At 47.6% G+C, this 20,053-nt stretch overlaps 1 protein-coding gene across 1 annotated transcript in view; it reads right to left on the bottom strand.

Moving 5' to 3' along the window:
* Window positions 1-20,053, bottom strand: part of WIPF3 (WAS/WASL interacting protein family member 3) — a gene marked incomplete at its 5' end in the record, with an annotated part of 59,679 nt that overhangs the window by 6,014 nt on the left and 33,612 nt on the right. The window contains 5 exons of the mRNA XM_068549811.1: window positions 5,932-6,033; window positions 7,180-7,329; window positions 10,481-11,191; window positions 16,875-17,006; window positions 19,147-19,279. Of these exons, the coding sequence (XP_068405912.1) occupies window positions 5,932-6,033; window positions 7,180-7,329; window positions 10,481-11,191; window positions 16,875-17,006; window positions 19,147-19,279 (1,228 nt within the window). The remainder of the gene's footprint in view (window positions 1-5,931; window positions 6,034-7,179; window positions 7,330-10,480; window positions 11,192-16,874; window positions 17,007-19,146; window positions 19,280-20,053) is intronic.

Raw genomic sequence — 20,053 nt, 5'->3', positions numbered from 1 at the left:
AATAAAATAAATAAATTTTTTTTAAAAATTAAAAAAAAAGTCAAGTATAGCACAATTCTAGTTATATACCAAGAGTAGTCGAACTCATAGAGCCACAGAGCTAGAAACTAGAACAGTGGTTACCAGGGGGTTGGGGGAGGGGAGAATGGGGAGTTGTTTAATGAGTACAGAGTTTCAATTTTGTGAGATGAAAAGAGTTCTGGAAATTGGTTGCACAACAATGTAAATGCATTTCACACTACTGGACTGTACACATAAAAATGGTTAGGATGGTCAGTTTCATGTTATGTGTATATACATATATATTTTTTGGCTGCGTTGGGTCTTTGTTGCTGTGCACGGGCTTTCTCTAGTTGTGGTAAGCGGGGGCTACTCTTATTGCGGTGCGCGGGCTTCTCATTGCAGTGGCTTCTCTTGTTGCAGAGCACCGGCTCTAGGTGAGCGGGCTTCAATAGTTGTGGCACATGGGCTCAGTAGTTGTGGCTCACAGGCCCTAGGGTGCATGGGGCTTCAGTAGTTGTGGCTCGCGGGCTCTAGAGCACAGGCTCAGTAGTTGTGGCGCATGGGCTTAGTTGCTCCGCAGCATGTGGGATCTTCCTGGACCAGGGCTCAAACCCGTGTCCCCTGCACTGGCAGGCGGATTCTTAACCACTGTGCCACCAGGGAAGTCCCCATGTTATGTTCTTTTTTAACCACAATTAAAAGTAAGGAAAAAAGGAGTTGCGATGAAAACGGTCAAATTTTTAATCAGCCACTTTCCCACTGAACTGACCATGATGAGAATGGTTTTGCTGGGAACACCAGACTGAAATGTAATGTTCGGGTGTCTTTCTCTCCTCCCTTCCTTCACCAACATGTGAATCTCTCAAGGGTAGGTCAGGGGGATCATTTATCTAAATCTCTCCAGAGCTGAGGGCCTCAATAAGTATCTGTCCATATGATGATGACTTCACTCTTTCTACCATCATTGTGTTAATGTATATTTGTGAGCTACTCATTTTTTCCCAAAGATTCTTAGTGATAGGGTTTTTTCACTTTCTTTTCATTGTGGTAAAGTACATAAAATATAAAATTTACCATTAATGACACTTCGTACATTCCCATTGTTGTGTAACCATCACCACTATCTAGTTGCATAACATTTTCATCAGCCCAAAAGGAAACCCGTACTCATTAGCAGTCACTCCCCATTCTCCATACCCCACTGCCCTTGGCAACTGATAAATTCACTTTCTGTGTCTTTGAATTTGCCTATTTTAGATATTTCATATCAATGGACTCTTATGTGGCCTTTATGTCTGGCTTCTTTCGCTTAGCATAATGTTTTCAAGGTTCATCCATGTTGTAGCATGTACCACTGCTTCATTCCTTCTTACTGTCCAATAATATTCCATTGCATGACTACACCACATTTTGTTTATCCATTTACTAGTTGATGGGCATTTGGGTTGTCACCTTTTGGCTATTGTGAATAGTGCTGCTGTGAATATCTGTCTATGAGCTCTTGTGTGAACACCTGTTTTCAATTCTTTGGGGTATACACCCAGGAGTGGAATTGCTAGGTCATACGGTAATTCTGTTTACCTTATTGAGGAACCCAATGCATTTTAAAAACACTTAAAAATTGGACAAAATCATCTACCAAAGAAAGAACATGGCTTATACTTGCAGACTGGAGACAGGGAGGATGGCACCGGAAGAGCTAAGCCTTAGGGTATTTGTGTGCCGTGTGTGTGTGTGTGTGTGTGTGTGTGTGTGTGTGTGTGTGTGTGTGTGTGTGTGTGTGTGTGTGTGTGTGTGTGTGTGCGCGCGCGCGCGCGCGCGCGCGCGTGTCTCGAAAGGACAGAGAGAAAGCAGGCAAGCAGGTGGAGAAAGAGCTCCAGAACTGCTACAAAAGAGCACGGAGACACCCTCATCTGACGGAACCAACGCAGTCTCCCACACCATGAAGAACTCTAATCTTGGGTTACAGGTCAATGGCAGAATGCAAGAGAAAAACTGTAAGAAGAAATGTCATCAGATAGGCATGACCTACACCCACATAATTAACAAGGTTCTCCCCCCACGGCTCGCAGGAACGGCAGGAACATGCTCATTTAACTGTGCTAGGAGGCTACTGAAGTATTTTATGTCCACCAATGCCACATCAATCTAAAACTATATCTTCTTTTTGAAATGGCAAATGCCCTTTCTGGTGTGCAGGATGTCAATTCATTAGTACGTTCGGGTTTTTTTTTTAACTGCTCCTTCTTGATCCTCAGGAGATTATTTATTTTGGTGTGGGCACTGATTTGAACATTTCTCTGAAAGGAGAGGAACACAGCACAGACTGCCACCTCTGCCCTCCTGGTGAGCTGTATGGGGTGAAGCTTTTCTTCTGTTCTCAGAGATGAGGCTAGGCACCACGGGCTCCAAATGCAGGTAACTTAGAATTTACTGAGTCTGAAGATTGAAGGACTCCACAGCACATTACTGAGAAAGGCTGTATAACAAAGAGATTTTTAAGACTCTGTTTTTCTGAAGTGGTTTAGGGCAGAGATCAGCAAAATACAGCCAGCAGACCAAATTCAGCCAGCAGCTGCTTTCACAAATAAAGTTTTACTGGAAGACAGCCATGCCCACTTCTTTACGTGTTGTCTGTGGCTGCTTTCATGTCAACACAGCAGAGCTGAGTAGTTGTGACAGAGTCCAGATGGCAGGCAGAACTTCAATATGTCCTCTCTGGCCCTTTAAAGAAAATGTTTGCTGAGCCCTGGTTTAGGGTAGGGCTCCAAACTAATGACCCACAAGGCTAGTTCCCCTTCCCGACCTTACCCCTCAGCCTAAGACCTGTGTACTCCCTGCTCCACCTGCCCCGGGTCATCTCCCCCTTGCAGCCCTCCAGGCACCTCCACTCGCCCTGATCCATCACTTCGTCTCCTCCTGAAACCCGCTCCTCTCCTGCTCCTTCTTCTTGGTGCCACGCCATCCATCCAGGCCCAGGTTGGTACTCAGAGGCCCTTGGCTCCTCCTCCACTTCTCTTGTTCCTCTCATGGCCTGCATCCCCAAGCCCTGGCAACCCTCACCCCCAACCATCCTCCCTCGCATGGACCCTTCTCAAAGCCACAGGTTTCCTGACCTTGGTCTCTACCTCCTCTGATCAAACCACCAGTTATCAGACTCAACCTAGACCTAATCACATCCCTTCTCAGAGTTCACCATGGCTGCGTGGCTCAGACACCCCTGGGTCTGAAATTCCTGGCTCTGCCTCTAACTTGCTGTGAGGCCTTAGGCAAGTCACTTGGCCTGTCTGGACCTCCTTTCCCCTACGTGAAAACTTTCTACATTAAGGACTTATGATAAGGTCTGCAAAGCACCTAGAACCATGCCAGGCACATCTGAGCAGGTCTACGACAGGATCACTTACTGTATTGGTGGTGGTTAGTATTTCACTGACAGTTCTTTGCTTATGGGTTCTGCTTATATCCCTTAGAAGGGATAAAACATCCTTCACATTAGGAGGGAACACATCTCCTTGTCCTCTTTGTGGGTGGGCACCTCCTGTAGGGTAAGTAACACGCCTAGGGCTCTCTCTGCCCTCTTTTTCTGGTGAGTTGAACAGAGGGAACTAGCCATGTGCAGCCTGGCCCCTTCTAGGTTCCCTCTTTGAAATCTGGCTGCCTGTGTATTAAGGACTATTCCGTCCTGCCCTCCTGGCCATGTGGAAAGCTCTGTGAGGCTGCTCTGTGGCTGCAGGGGGAGGCCAGCCTCAGTCCCCTCACCTGTAAATCCCCTGGCCTGGGGGAGTCAGCAAGCCTCTTTCTGGGGTGCAGTATTAGAGTTTGCTGTTACCTAAGCTGTGTCTTCCAATAAAAGCACTTAGATCTTCATCCGTCTGGCCTGTGAACATTTCATATGACGGGAAAAGAAGTGTTATTTATTGACCCTCTGCCCCACGAAGCCTAACATCTCTGGCAGCCTGTGCGGTCCTCTCCAGGCATTGTGTGCCCTTACACACCATGTAGGATTTGCTTGTCATTCTTAAATGGCCCAAACACTATCGTGCCTCTCTCCTGGGGGTGTGCCGTGCTCAGCCTGGAATGCCTTTCCACCCAGTGGAAATGTTACCTCTCTCTACGCCTTCAAGTCCCCAATCTCCACCTACACCCTCATGCCCACTGTGGTGCCCTCTGCACTTTAAACAATCAGTGATTAAGACACTCCATTGTGATCTAGTTAATGTCTCACACTTCTATCTCGGAAGTGTGCACGCTGGCGGCCTGATGGTAGGGACCTTGTTTCTTACACCTCATAGTCTCTGGTGCCAGTATGGTGCCAAGTGTACAGTGGGCAATTCATGCCCATCTGCTGAGCTCGAACTGAGCAAGAATGGGAGCCTGACCCAGCACCCGTCTCCTCCACCATCACGTCTCCATGGTCTATTTAAACCCCAGGTGGGGTGATTTCCCTTCATCAATCTTTATTCTGCTCCTCTCTCTTCCTCTCTCTCTCTCAATTCAGAGAAGGAGTACAGTTGACCCTGAAACAACATGGGTTTGAACTGCATGGGTCCACTTATACGAGGATGTTTTTCAGTAGTAAAACTACAGTACGACAGTCTGTGGTTGGTTGAATCCTCCGCATCCAAGGATGTGGAGGGCCAACTATAAGTCATACGCATATGAAGCCCTGCATTGTTCAAGGGTCAACGGTATTTACATATTATTAAAAAAACACACAAGTCACTTCTCTCTAAATGTGCAATCCACAGGCCCGCAGAGAAAGCTCTGCCCAGGCTGATCCCGAGAGGACCTCTCACCTGAGCAGAGAGCAGGCTGGTGCTCCTTGGTCTGCCCTTCAGGAAGCTGAACCCTGGGGAAGGGACTTCACCAAGGCCCCTCTGAAAGGACACGGTCGAAGAGCCAGGTTCCCGGTCTGGGGCTAAGCCTGGATACTGATGATTTTCCATGCTGGTCTACAGATGTCTGGGGCTGGGGGCCTTACTCGGGTTGTGGGGTGGAAAACACATTGGACCCTCACCCCATGTTGCTGGTTCTGCCTCCCTCTTACCAGCTCCTGCCCGCTTGCTTTGGATCAGCACTGGACAAGAATTACGTTAACAGGCAGCATCAGGTTAATTACGTTAATTACGTTAACAGGCAGCATCACTGTGTGGTCAGCACCTACTGTGCTTTTCTTTGCTTCCTATGCTCCCGAAGTACTGCCTCCCTGCCCGCTGGGCCATGAAGGGCAGGCCGGCCAGTCTTCCTCGATTCTTAGGGCTGGGCAGGTAAGCCAAGTGAAGGCCTCTCTTGGAGCCTGGCCGCACGATGAGATCGGGAGGAGGAAGGCTCTCACTGGATTGAGGTTTTCAGCCTTAGATGGACATTGGAATCACGTGGCAATTTTCAAAAATACTGACATCTGTGTCCTACCCTGGATATTCTGATTTACCTGCGCTAGGTGCAGCCTGGCCTTCAGATTTTTAAAAGTTGTCTAGGTCATTCTAATGCATTGCTAAGGTAGGAACCATTGACCTAAGGCATTCTCTATTTCAGAGTCTGCCAGAGTTTTGAATTGGGGGTTTTTAGGGTTCTTCCCCAACTATTAATGCAAAGCTCCTGAATCCCATTTTGCTGTTGTCTTGGGGCGTTTAGCTCCCCAGTCAAAAGCCCCAGGGAGGGGAGGGACCAGTGGTAAATTTAGGCATCCAAATCCGATGCCAAATAACTAAACTTGGTGTTCTGTAAAAAACCTCTAAGTGAACCCTTGGAGATTAGAGCAAATAAATGTCCAGAAACTTCCAGAAGTATGAACGTCACTGCATCCCTGCAATAGTACAGTGAAATCCTGATGTCACACTTTACACAGCCTGTGGCCAGTCAGCGCACCCAAGCACCTAATTCCGGAGGGTCAGGGAAAACCAGGAGTCTTATCAAGGTGGTACTTACTTCTGGGGATCTTGCTGGGGTAAATCTTCTGGCATGGTTTATACTCATCCGGAGGAGGAAAATCTTCCATAGAATGGAACGTGAATTTAGACTCAAAGTCATCTGCACACACGGAAATGCCAAAATTACTCTGGTTACTATGAGGACCCAAGTTTTGATCATTTCCAGGAGCATACAGGTTTGCCTGCCCAGTGCAAGGTTCTAATGGCAGAGCTATTCCCCCCTAAGACATCATTCACCTCTTAATTTTTACTATTTAGCTGGGGCAAGGTGGAATCAGGAAAAGTGAAATCATAGACTCTCCCCATCATCCACCTCAACTTACTTCAACCAGCATCTTAAGGAAACTTCTAAAGGGCGCAGAAGTGCCCCAGGCCTATCCAGGCTCCAGAGTCAGAGATGGGGAAACTGGCAGCAACAAGGGACCAGCAAAGTCCCTGTGGCCTGAAGCCCCTCTTGTGTTCCTGGGGAGGACTCTGGCAGGGAGAGGTGGACAGAACAGGAGTCCTCAGCCTGGCTAGTGGGAAGGAGCACAGCCTGTGTGCAGTTGGGGACCTGGGCTTCCTAAAGCAAATGGGTTCCGCCCTGAGCTCCTGATGGCAAGAGGAGAGGGGTCTTGTGGCCCTTTCATGAGTTGAGTCCCTGCTCTGTGATCTAGGCTTTGCGTGTGACAGTAGCTCACCCCACAAAGGGATCCAAACACTTTTGGTCACACCTGACCCCAGATGACTTTCCTTCCTATCTCCATATTTTTGCTTTCATTGTTCCTCTGCTGGTGGGCCTTCCATCCATCCTCTTACCTTGTCCAAATCAGTCTATCTTTCAGGCTTATGCCTGATTTCTCCCTGGAGAGAGACACACACACACACACACACACACACACACACACACACACACACACACACACACACACACACACACACACACACACACACACACACACACACACACACACACACACACACACACACACACACACACACACACACACACACACACACACACAGCTTAAATGTTGGTTTTCTTCCCTCTCTCTCGTCTCAAGAAGGTTGGAGAGTGGGTTCTAGAACCTCCCAGAAAGCCTCAAGAGAAACCCTATTTAACACAATCTGTAGGTTGTTCTGTGCTAGAGTGAACCCCCTGTTCTTGTGAAGCACACACCCTGAAATGACAGCACTGTGGGCTGAGAGACCGCGCCCCCATCCCTGAGCCAGGGGAAACCATTTCCTCACTGACAGCCCCGCTCACCGATGATGTGCAGGATTCCATTCCGCAGCTGACCTCCAGGCTGCTGGGTCGGGGTCCAGGCTGGGGCCTGCTGGCTCCTGCTTGAAAGCTCCGTGGTGGGTGACCTCGCGGGGGGTGCTGGGGGTGGGTTCAGCTTTCCCCCACTGGTCCCTGACAGAGAAGAGGACAGCGTATTCAGATACAGGCCTTCAGATAGGGCATGGTGGATGCTATAACCTTCCGTGAGAGGTGAGGTATTGAGATCTTTGGATATAATATGATACAGTGATAAAAAGGCAGCCTCTGGAGCCAAGCTGCTTGGGACTGAACCCCAGTTCTCCTGCTGGGATAATAACACAACCTCCTTGTGCCTCAGTTTCCTCATCTATAAAATGGGAATAATAATATACATACCTCCTGGGTTTGTTGAGAGGGTTAAGCGAGATGATTTAATTCAAGTCGCATGTAAAAATAGATAACTAATGAGAACCTACTGTATAGCACAGGGAACTCGACTCCATGCTCTGTGGTGAACTAAATGGGAAGGAAATCCAAAAAAGAGGGGATATATGTACACGTATAGCTGATTCACTTTACTGTACAGTATAAACTAACACAATATTATAAAGCAACTATACTCCAATAAAAAAAGAAAAAAAATTCAAGTGGCATGTAGTAAGCATTAAATAAATATTAGCTGCTGTGATAATATCAACCCTCATCATCAGATGGTACAGCCCAAAGAAGTGGAACCACTGCAGAGTCCTATGCAAGGGAAGGACTGTCTGCAGGTGAGGCTCAGAGGGGGGCTAGATGAACAATGTGTCGGGGGCTTGCTCCTGCCCCTGGGTCTGCTCACGCTTGTTTCCCTGCACTGCAGACCCTCGTTTCTCCTTCCAGTGAATCTAAACCCTACCTGCCCACCAGGGCCCAACTCAAATCTCACCTACTTCATCAATTCTTCCCTGATGACCTCTGTGGGAGGCTCACTCTCCTTCGCCAAGACTTTTTTGTATGACCCATCTGGCAATTAATAACCCGCTGCCTTGGCACATCAACCCAGGTACTTGACTCTTCACTTCGCTCTTGAAGTGATGACAACTGCTCCTTTATCATCTGTGCCAAGATGTTCACAATTGCAACCTTTTACTCTTCCCTGCAGTTGGCCTGAAGCAGAAATTACCCTCATGTTGTTCACGGAAAGCCAAGTTTCACGTCCAAAGACACAGTGAAAGGGGCCAGACGAGCATCCACTCCTGGCCTCGGGAGTGCAGCTCTGGAGCCTGCAAAGGCACCCGGCCGCTGCAGCTCTTCTCCCCAAAGGCCATCAGAGCACCTCCCCTCTCAGCTCCGCCCTCTGCCTTTCTCCTTTCCCAGTCCCCTTCCTTTCCCTTGCTGGTCTTCCCTTCCTCTGTACCAGAATCCACTAGGATTTACTTGCTCCCACAAGCAGACTATAGAGGCTAAGGGGCTGCTGACCCCTCTTCTGGGTGAAAGGCTGCCCCTCCACTTGGTTAGAGGGAAGGAAAGGAAATCACGCTGCTGAGCCCCGGCTCCTTGCAAAGCACTTCAGGCACACTTCCTCACTTAGTATTCATAACAGTCCTATGTGAAAGGTGTTTTATTGTTATTATTTCCATTTGTCAAATTAGAAAAAAGCAAGGTCTAAGGGCATTAAAAAAGACTGGCCTAAGGTTACACTGGAGTGGGTGGGAAGGCAGAATTTGAATTCAGATCTCTCTGAATCTAAAGCATTGTTTTTTTCACCACATCTTGAACATTTAAGAATCACAAGCATCAGAAGGGGCGCATGAGTACTAATGCTGGACCTTATGGTGATTAGTCAGCTGAAAAGAGAATGACTAAAACCTTATCTCTTGTGACCAAAAGCCTTAAAAATATTCTTGCTTTTTGTATCAGGAATTCCCTTGCAGGAACCTGTCTTTAAAAAAAAAAATCCAAAATGTAGACTACAATTACTATAAATGTATTTCCTGCAATATTATTCATAATAACAAAAAATGGAATCAACTTACATATCTAATGCTGGAAATATGGTATATATCAATGATCATATTAACATGCTTATAGATACATTTTAACAATTTGACAAATATCAAATTATATCAAAATTGTTTTTAATATAATACTAAATAAAAACAGAATAGAAAATAGTATATACAAAATAGTATTAACCCTGTAAATATGTAGATATATTCAGGAAAAAAAGAAAGGAAACATATCCAAAGATGACGGTTTTTATTTCTGAGTGATGTTATTATGCGTGATTTCAATTTTTTTCTATTTTCTCTACAATGAGCTTCTATTATATTTAATTCAAGGGTAAACGTTTAAGAAACTTTCTGAATCAAAAGATTTTCTGAAAAAACCAAGAGTATGTGTGTGTATGTGTAACTGTGGATGTGTGTTGGGCTGTGTGTGTGGATGTGGGTGTTCATGAGTGTGTGCATATGTTTATGAGTGTGTGTGTGTGTGTGCACACGGGTGTGTGTGGATGTGTAGCGTGCTTTCCATTTAGAAGGACACCAAAGGTGATCGAAGCCTCATCACTTCATGGATATCACAGTCATAGGGCCTGTATATTCAATCCAGAATGATCTCTGCTGGATACGTGAAGGGATTATTTTTAACGTTTGCCTGAAAATATGGACCCTCCGTTTTCCTGAGTCAGCTGGAGAACCTGCTAAAAATACGGCAAAATGCTAAGCTAATCTACTAAAGACCAGTGAAGATTCTGGCCGGGTTCCAGACTATAATAACTTAGGCAAAAATTAAACAGGAGAGCGGGTTCTGGAAACAACTGCACCCACAGACACCTCGACCCCTGGGAGTAGATTTGAGGTCTGAATGGTGATAGTAAAAATAAACAACCCTTCTCTGGATCTCACTGTTCCAGCAACCGCATGAGGGGGAACTATTGCTATCCCCATTTCACAGGTGAGAAGGAAGCACAGAGAGGCTAAGTGATCGCCCTGGGTCACACAGCTAGTAATGGCAAGGTGATGAAGGCCAGAAGCCCCGGCGTGTTGTCTGCACGATCTCGGACAAGTCTTGCGGCCTCCCTCACCCTTGGTTTCCTGTCTCTAACGTGAATACCTCCAGCATAAAGTCCCACACAACAAGTTTTCATTGTGCTCCACAGGGGCACTGAACAGGCGTGTTCTAAAACAAAATCCCAAGAGAAAGACATCCCGAGGAGCTCCCAAGTGGCCCACAGTAGCAGGCCTCTGGCTGTGTCCCTAGCACCTCCCCAGTTGCTGCCAACAGCCAGATGATCCTGGACAAGAACAGGGGTGCTTACCAGGGCCTCGGCCGGGCCTCTTCTTCTGCGGGAACGTCTGAGACCCCGGAAGGGCGGGCGGCGCCGGCAAGGCCTTCGCGCTGGGCTCGGCGGGCTGGGCCTGGAAGCACGGGGACTTGGGGGGCCGCGGGGGTGGGGCTTCACCGCTGTCGTTAGCGCCTGGCAAAGGGGGCGCAGGCAGAGAGGCTCTGGGGGTGCGTGGGGCGTAAGCGGGGAGTGGGGGCGGCGGGAGCGGCGGGGCGGGAGGCTCCGGCACATCTTGGGCAGGGCTGGCAGCGTCCACACTGAGCCCAGGGTACCCGCAAGGTGGGAGGAGAGGGAGCGGCGGGGGGATGGGCGGTAGGTGCAAGCGGGCTAGCTGAGGCCTTACCGCCTTGTCACTGGGAGCCAAGGCCGGGGGCGGCGGGGGTGGAGGAGGCGGTGCACAGGGCAGAGGGGGTGCGAGCACCGGGGGGCTCCCCTTGGTCGGTGGGCCGGGTGGGGACACCAGCGGGGCTTTGGCGGGGGAGGACGGGGGCAGGGCCGGGGGTAAGGGCGGGGGAGGTGGGGCGGGCATGCTGGGGCGCGGAGGGACCGTCCAGGCCGCGCCATGCGCCTCGGAGACATCGCCTAGCCTGGGAGAAGCAGGGGGGTTGAACGGGCCGCTGATAGTTTTGGTGGGAAGCCGGGGAGAAGGCGCTCGGGAGCCAGGGCCCTGCCCTGTCTTGCCGCCTGAAAGTGAAACGAGTTCTGAGTTAGCTCAGCGGGTAGAATTGGGAGAAACCCAAGGGTGTGGGCAGCAGTGACGGACGCCGTCCAGCACGACGTCAGTGAACCGCGTGGTGGATGCTCTCTTCCCGAGGGTCCACTGGAGGCCTCACGCAGCAGCTATCACACAAGAGAGCCAGCTGGACCAGCCCCAAGGTCCTTACCAGAATAAACGCGCTGTCCCCCTCCTCGGAGAGAGGCCCAGCTCAAGCCACCAGGTTGTCTGCTGTGTGGCGCCAGCCTTCCTGTTCCATTCTACCTCCACTCTCATCTGCCCAGGGCTCCGGGCTCCCAGCCCAGGGCTCCGGGCTCCCAGCCCAGGACACAGGACTGCCCCGACCTCCTTCACCCTTCCTCATCTCAAGGCCACCGGCACACTCATCCCCTGTTACCCACTAGGCCAGTCAGCCCACATCTGCGGGTGTACCACCCAAAAGCTCCTGACGAGGGAGGTTTTCCCCCCTCCCAGCATTTTGTGAGCAAGGACTCTGTTTCTGCATCGAGAGCAGAAGATTCAAGATTCCCTGAATGGACGAGGTGATTCGGAAGTCAGTGGGAAGACACCCTGCCTTGGGGATCCAGGTCCAATGACCTTGAACCTTCCAGTTCCATGCACTCTGGAAGTTCAAAGCTCCCTTTCCCAAAGACTTGCGCCCATTTCTAAGGGGCTCTCTGTCTCCTGGTCACCTGGCTTCCCCACCCCATAGATCCTTTACCACATCAACTCCAACTTGAAATCCAATGCCTCTTGAACGCAACAGCAACAACGACTTGCTCACAGTAAGCATCTGTGTTTGGTGGACTTCATGGACGACTGGGGTGGAGGGCGCTCCCCGGTTGGGGCCTCCTCACTCTTTGCACACCTTCTCACCCTACTGCCACTTCTTACCCTTTTTCCCCCTCTGTCGCTCTGAGGAGAAAAAGGTTCCTCTCCCTGTTTACTGCACAGAAGTTCTGCAGTCGCTTAAATATGTCCTTGGAGTATCACTCTCCACTCAGGAGGCATATTAAGACACTTCTTCTGAATAAATACACTGCTCTTCCTAAAAGGAATTTTGGGGAATACATTTTTTCTATTCCAGCACCCCTATATTTTATAATCTCCATGAAAACATGTGGAAAACACTTGAAAAAAACGTTTGCTTCTCAAACCTCCAACTTCCCGGTGCTGCAGAATAGGAAACACAACTTTCATATCAGATTATAACGCCAGCAGCTGTTGATGGTTCTGAGCTTTTCAGCCCATGAGTCTCCAGGGTGTTTACCCAATCAGGTGCTAAATCATGCCTAAAAAGTACTTGAGGGCTTCCCTGGTGGCGCAGTGGTTAAGAATCTGCCTGCCAATGCAGGGGACACGGGTTCGAGCCCTGGTCTGGGAAGATCCCACATGCCGCGGAGCAACTGGGCCCGTGAGCCACAATTACTGAGCCTGCGCGTCTAGAGCCTGTGCTCCGCAACAAGAGAGGCCGCGATAATGAGAGGCCCGCACACCGCGATGAAGAGTGGCCCCCACTTGCCGCAAATAGAGAAAGCCCTCGCACAGAAACGAAGACCCAACACAGCCAAAAATAAATAAATAAATAAGTAAACCTATTCTCAAGAAAAAAAATTAATGAAATTACTTTCACCTGTCCTTTAAAAAAAAAAAAAAAGTACTTGTTGCCGCAAGTCAGGCCAATCAAGGCAAGATATGGGAGAGGTGATCCTGGGGCTGAAACTAAGCGAGCAGGACCGCGGTATCTGGCTTTCCAAACAGATGACCCTCCTCTGGCTATGACGTGACAGCCACCTGGACAACATGACTCAGGACAAGTCTCAACTGTGGAACGCTGTGCTTGAGGCAGGGCGGTGGTGTCCTTACTCTCTGTTGAAATTTTCTTTGCGGTGGTTGTGGAGGAGATAATGTCTTTGCACCTATGCAGCCACCCTGGCGGACTTGGTGCCACCGGAGGTCTAAGGCGGGCATTTCCAGAATGGCTGACTGACCATGACCAGGAGTGGAAGGTCCCCACCTGGCCTTTCCAGGGACAGGATCTACCACCTGCAACTCCAGCATGAGACATTTTATATAGGTGTCAGCCTCAGGGATTCCTGCATCCAAGGTCTCGAACCTGTTTCCATAGTACGCAGAGAAGAACCAGTCTGGAGGACCCAGACTGCTCTCCAAACAAGGCAAGGCCTCCCTCTGTGCCCATCTGCCAGATGAACTTTAAAGGGATAACGAGTTTGAGGAAGAGAATCAACCCCTTAAGTGTCTGAGAACACCACGTATCCGAGATTCCAAAACCTTTTTTTTTTTTTTTTTTTTTCGAGATTCCAAAACCTTTTAAGTGGCCAACCTAATGAGAAATGGGCAAACCCATTTTTTTTTATCATAATGTGAGCAGCAGAAACAAGGACAGCACAAATCCTTGCCCAGCTTATGTTCATGCCCATTCCAGGATGAAGCAGAGAGCTGGGCAGCACGAATTCAAGGTGAGACCCACAGGAATCAGCATCAGTGCAGGTGAGGAAACCAGGCAGCAGAGAGGGCTCCAAGAGTGAGCAAGCACCAAGGGAAGGAAGGAAGGAAGGCTTTCCTTCAGAACATGGATGCTAGCCCTAGATATCCAATTAGAAACACGAGAGGAGACCATGAAGCGGGTGGGAAAAGACCAGCTCAAGAGCATCAAGGGGGCTTCACTGATGTGAAAGGAATCAGCTTTTAGAGCCTGGGGTTTATCAAAAGATGAACTGTGGCTTCCTCTTTCCATCTGTATATGTTTCCAAGAGAACCTGGATTGCATGGAAGTCTCATTACACATTCTATACAAGCCAGTGATGTTTATCACTCACTCATCATATCTTATTTTAACGATCCCTCCCTCGGAGCTCTAAGCCAGGGCCACATTATGTATGACTTTCAAAGACCCTGGGCGCTTTTGCCTCTGTGGGCCCCTTCCTCCTTAAAAAATGTTTTTAAAATTATGTTTCCTGACTGCTTTGGTATAAAGACAAATATAATTTTTGACCCTAAAAGTTCACGTTTTTTAAATTTTAAAAGAAATTCAAACATTTTCATAGGCCGCTAAAAGTATTGTGAGCACTAGACACTGATTTCTGGGCCTGATGGCTCTAAGCAACCACACTACCCACTCACACATTCCACTCAACAAATATTTACTGAGCACCCACTACGCACCAGGCATTTGTAAGGCAGTGAACACAACACAGCTCCTGCCTTCATGGAGCTTACATTTAGAGGGATAAGACAGAAAATAAAGAAAGAAACCAGTTAATAAATAATATGTCAGATGGTGATAACTAATATAAGAAAAATAAATCAAGGTAGAGGGAATATAGAATGAGAGGGTGGGACTCATATTTTATCAATATATGAGATGATGAGTAAAAGCCTCCCTGATAGGTTGATCAGCTGCCACTTGAGCGGAGACTTGAAGGAAGGGAGACTGGGCCATGTGGACACCTTAGGAAGAGTGCTTCAGGCCATAGGAGCGGTCAGTGCAAAGGCCCTGTGGTAGCAGCATGCCTGGTATGTGCAAGAACAGCAAGGAGGGCAGCATGGCTGCCAAAAGTGGTAGAAAATAAGATGAAACAGGTAGCAAGGGCCGAAGTCCTTTTCTCTGAATGACAAAGGGGCCAATAGGAGAGTTCTGAGAGAGGAAAGCCATGGTCTGTCTTACTCTGACATGACGCCCAGTCCGTGTATCTACCTATTGGCTTGTCCTTGAGTTTCTATCCTGTAACAGGCATAATTAGTCACTTCATTATGGACTTTGTTGCCTCCAAAAAGGTCAATTCTTGTCTTCACCTAGTGGCTCAAACATCTGACACTTGTGTCCTATTGGAGACAAGTTAGAATACTGCTGACTTCCTTTGGCTGGTCCCTGTTAAAAGCTCACTGGCGGTTATTTCTCCTATCTTTATTTGTGTGAAGAGAGACCAGTGGAAGTTTTATACCCTAGAGGACTTGTTTTTGGATCCAACTCAGGAATTTTGAAAAAGAAGTGGGCACTGAGGAATGCCAGCTCTCTTTATTCAGGAGGACTTCAGCACCTTCTTATCTGCCAAAGTCTCAGCAAAAATGAGGAAATGAAATGGCTCCAAAGGTTCAAACTGGACTTTATCAGTAAGTGACGGCAGCAAATGCACCCTGTAACATCTAACAGCCACAGAGGCCATTGAAGAGGTTAGTGAAGTCACATGGTAGAAGACTCTAGACCAGGAATGTTTGGGGCTTGATATTCCCTAGACAAATGAAATTCTTGGATTTTTTATATCTTTCTGACTAAAGAGCACAGTAATAGGAAAAACACTTTTTTTGCACATAATAATTATATATTTGCCCGATTTTAATTCAGTGCTTTCAAAACATCTGGTACCTGTTAAAACACAAACGACTGCGGTAGACTGGTTGCAAAAATGGTCTCAATTAACCACGCATTCCTGATTCCACGGTATTGGAAATGTGATTTCGCAGTTCCTTTCATCAGAGTTGAAGTCTCTTGCCCACCCTTGTCTCTGAGCTGGCCTGCAACTTGCTTCGGGCGACAGGCTGTGGTAGGAAGTGATGCTTTGCCAGTTCCAAGACTAAGCCAGGACTTCCCTTAGCGAAGAGGTTAAGAATCTGCCTGCCAATGCAGGGGACACGGGTTGGATCCCTGGTCCGGGAAGATCCCACGTGCCACGGAGCAACTAAGCCCGTGCGCCACAACTACTGAGCCTGCGCTCTAGAGCCCGCGAGCCACAACTACTGAGCCCGTGTGCCCCAACTACTGAAGCCCGGGCGCCTAGAGCCCGTGCTCCACAACAAGAGAAGCCACCGCAATGAGAAGCCCGTGCACCACAATGAAGAGTAGCCCCCGCTCTCTGCAACTAGAGGAAGCCCGCCCACAGCAAGGAAGACCCAACACAGCCAAAAATAAATAAAGAAAATAAATAAATTTATTAAAAAAAAAAAAAAAAAGACTAAGGCTCAAGAGGCTTTACATACTCTGTCCTCTCCATCCTGCCATCACCATGACGACAAACCTGAATAGTCTGCTAGATCCTGAGAGACCAGAGGGATCAGTCAGGCCAGTTGTCCCAGCAGGGGCACCAGAGACATAAGAAATATACGATTAGCAAAGCCACTGACGCAACCTGTAGATACTAGAGGGGGCCCAGCTGAGGCCACCCTAATTGCCAACCCACCAAGCTGTAAGCTAAATAAATGGTTATTCAAAGCCCCTCAGGTTTAGGGTTTGTTACACAGCAACACCTAACAGATATAATGCTGGAGAACCATCACAACTCACCATTGCCAGCGAGTCCACAGTGATGCCACTAAGATCTTCTACTGTGATTTACATCCATACTTTGCAGTGTGGGCCACGATCACACTGTTGCTAAAGACTCTACACTATGGCAACTCATTCTTCAGTGATTACAATGGGATGATTTAAACAGGATGAGGATTTCAAAGATCCCTTAAAAACAATTCTGTGTTTTGGAAACTTCCAGTGCTCAGGCTTCCAAATATGTGATCTCCTACCATATAACTGTTCACTCTCAACATGTCACTTACTGGCAGGTGAGGATTGTCCTGTTGGTTCTACAAGGTAAGGAGATAAGGGTCACAGGGTAGCCGGTCTGAACTCTTCCTTACCTGCTGCATCCCTCTGGCCTGCTGGCCGTAACACTGGAAAGCCACCAGCAAACAGATCTCCCAGGGCTGGGGGCGTGCTCCCGCCTCGAGAGTTTGCAGGACCTCCTCCTTCTTTGTTGGTTCCTTTAGAACCTTTAGAGAGAAGAGGTGAGTAGATGTGGACCTGTGAGCAGAGCTGAGCGGCCAACTCTCACCCCGACTGTGGTCTAACACTGCCTGTGGCAGCCGTCCTGTTCTCCTACCACCAGTGTTACCCTTCTACCCAGTATCTTTCTCAAGAACCCCCTGCCTTGATACCCTATAGACTCATGTGCCCAGGCCTGTCTGCCACCCTCTCCAAGCTACCAAAGAACCATCAGTAGTGACCACTCTGAAAAGGGATAAAAAAAAAAAAAAAAAAGCATCCTCATACTGCCATTTAGTAGATGCCAATGGGGGAACTGGCAGTACCTTTCCAATTAGAAAACCCAGATACTGTAGGTATAGAGCTGACCCCATTTTCACTTGCCTGTTTTTGTGGGAGGACTAGACCAAGAAAACCCACAGATTTAATTCAGGCGATAATTTTAACTTCTTGTCCACAGAGCCTGGCCCAGGACTTGCAAGCAGGAAGTGAAGGTCTGCAGTGAATTTTCCTTTGGCATTTTCCTTCTCTGTCTCCCCAGCTCCCACTCCCCGCGCCCCATGTTCTTCCCTGCACCGGTTTTTTTCTATGGAAGAGAAAGCTCATGAGCCCCTGAGGAGAGGTGTCACTAATTCCAGCCTTCCAGATGTATGTGATTACCAACTACATAAAATGAGAAAGATTACAAGAATTCCTGGCAGAAAATGTTCACAGCCTGAAGCTAATATGCACAGAGAAATCAGGGCACAGTGCCCACTGGTGGATGAATGTGGCCAGATTATTCCAAGTATTAACATTATACATTACCTCTTCACTAGAATGATAAAGAAATGAGTGTTCCAATAAAATGGATTTATCTGTTAATTGGGCTTAACTAATTAGATAGTGGGGCTAGCCAGAAACTAATTTTTATTGTAATCAATGTTGAAAATATGTCTTAAAATAATTTGTCTATCCATGTGCATTAACATATATAATTACAGATATTAGATACAATTATATCTTAGGACTATCTTTGAGAATTACCATCATGTATCATAGCAAAATATATGGAGACATAATAATACCTTACATTGAAAAATATTTCCACATATGTTATTTCAGCCTTCAACAATCTCGACAAATAGAGAGCAGGTATTATTATCTCCCCATTTTGCAGATGAGCAAACTGAGCCTCAGAGAGCTTCCCTGATTTGCCCAGTAGCAGAATCAGAACTCAACATGGTCATCTGACCCAGGCACAGGGCTCCTTTTACACCATCATACTCTAGAAGACATAGAAACATACAGTCATGTGATCCTGTGAGAGAATTCAGCAGAAATATTTTTCCTTGTGAAAAACAAAAACTTTGCCAGGCTCTGTGGACATTTGTGTGCATTTGTTAATGTTGAGACTTGAATTTTTCTCTCATTCAATTTGCAGACTATGTTGACACAGGGTAAGTGATCTTTAAATGTTGTCTCACAATGGATAAACACAAAGTGGTACATCCATACAATCAACTCTTATTCAACAATAAAAAGGAGTAAAGTACTGATACATTCTATAACATGGATGACCTTTGAAAACATTATGGGAAGTAAAGGGAGCCAGTCACAAAAGGCCACATGTCATAAGATTCCATTTGTATGAAATATCCAGAATAGGCAAATCCATAGTGACAGAAAGTAGACTTAGTGGTTGCCAGGGATTCAGGGAGATAGAGGGATTAGGTAGGGATTGCTAATAGGTATGGGTTTCCTTTTGGGGTGGTGGAAATGTTCTGGAACTAGACAGGGGTGATGGTTGCAACAACATTCTGAATATATATGGATAAATGCCACTGAATTGGATACTTTAAAATGGTTAAAATGGTGAGTTTTATATTATGTGTATTTTATCACAACTAAAAAATTATCTTACCATGAAGTTTTCTTTTAAGCATTTGAAAAGTGATGGTAGACATGCTATACACCCTCTGCAGACCTGGAAGGGTAGCTCTGATTCTCTCACCCATGTGAATTGTACACTGAGCAGGTCTAAGATGGCCTGATGTATGTCCTGGGTAGCATTTGTGGCTCCTGCCCTGAGCAAGCCAGGCGTGTCTGGCTGAGCCTCACATGGCCTGCCCTTGGCTCTCAGCCGCCCTGGCCCAGATGCTCACTTACTGTCTATTTGCGGGGCACTGCGGTCATTGATCTGCGTGACTTTTCGTAGGCGAGTTCCTTGCTGGATATCAGCCAACAGTGCACTCCGACCTTTGGGATCTGCCTTTCTCAAGCTGGAAGCATCTGTACTTACCTGTAAAGGATTAAGAAGGATCTGATTATAATCACATATAACAATTGCAGACAAGCCGTATGTCCTATTTGAGGTAAGTTTCTCCTCCCATACTTTTCTGCCTTTCCTGTTTGCCCTCCCCTGCACCACTCCCAAGGCCCATCTCACCAATGCAGTTACCTATGGGTCTCGGGTCTTGAGGGAAACTTACCTCCTGCCCGGCTCACATCCCTCTCCTGGGGGACCTAGAACAGACTCTTTCTTGTGATCAAACTCCCATAAGTCTTAAGGAGCCCTAATGCAAAGCCCCTCTTTCTCCTCCTAGGTGAACCCCACCCACTTATCTGGGCTTCTGTCTGTGTATTCCTGACTCCTGCTCCCAGGTTCTGAATAATTACGCTGCCTGGTGCCCCCAGGTCCCTCCCGGACCAAATCTAGAAAGAAAGAAGTACAGGGGATTGCAATGAAGGTTTAGTGACTGCCTTTTCCTCTGTGTCTGGGTGCGTTATGTTAATCCTCACAAAACCTTGTGAGTTTCAAGTGAGTTTGCCCTCATTTTACAGATGAGAAAACAGACTATGAAATAATCTCTTCAAGGTCACAGGGCTAGCTTCAAACCCAGATCTGCTGAATTCCAAAGGCCACGTGCTTTTTATTTTGAAGCACTACAGCGATCAAGGGCATGGTGCTGTGGTTAGCATAATTGCTCTCTAGACTGCTAAAATGCTTTGTAAATATGTTCACGAGAAGAACCTTTGTCCTATCTCTGCAAGTAACACTGAGGTCCAACTGTTT

This window comes from Eschrichtius robustus, chromosome 8, assembly GCF_028021215.1.
Source record: "Eschrichtius robustus isolate mEscRob2 chromosome 8, mEscRob2.pri, whole genome shotgun sequence".
In the NCBI taxonomy this organism is placed as follows: domain Eukaryota; kingdom Metazoa; phylum Chordata; class Mammalia; order Artiodactyla; family Eschrichtiidae; genus Eschrichtius; species Eschrichtius robustus.
Note: the sequence above shows the minus strand (reverse complement) of the source record. Positions and strands in the feature narration are given on the sequence as shown.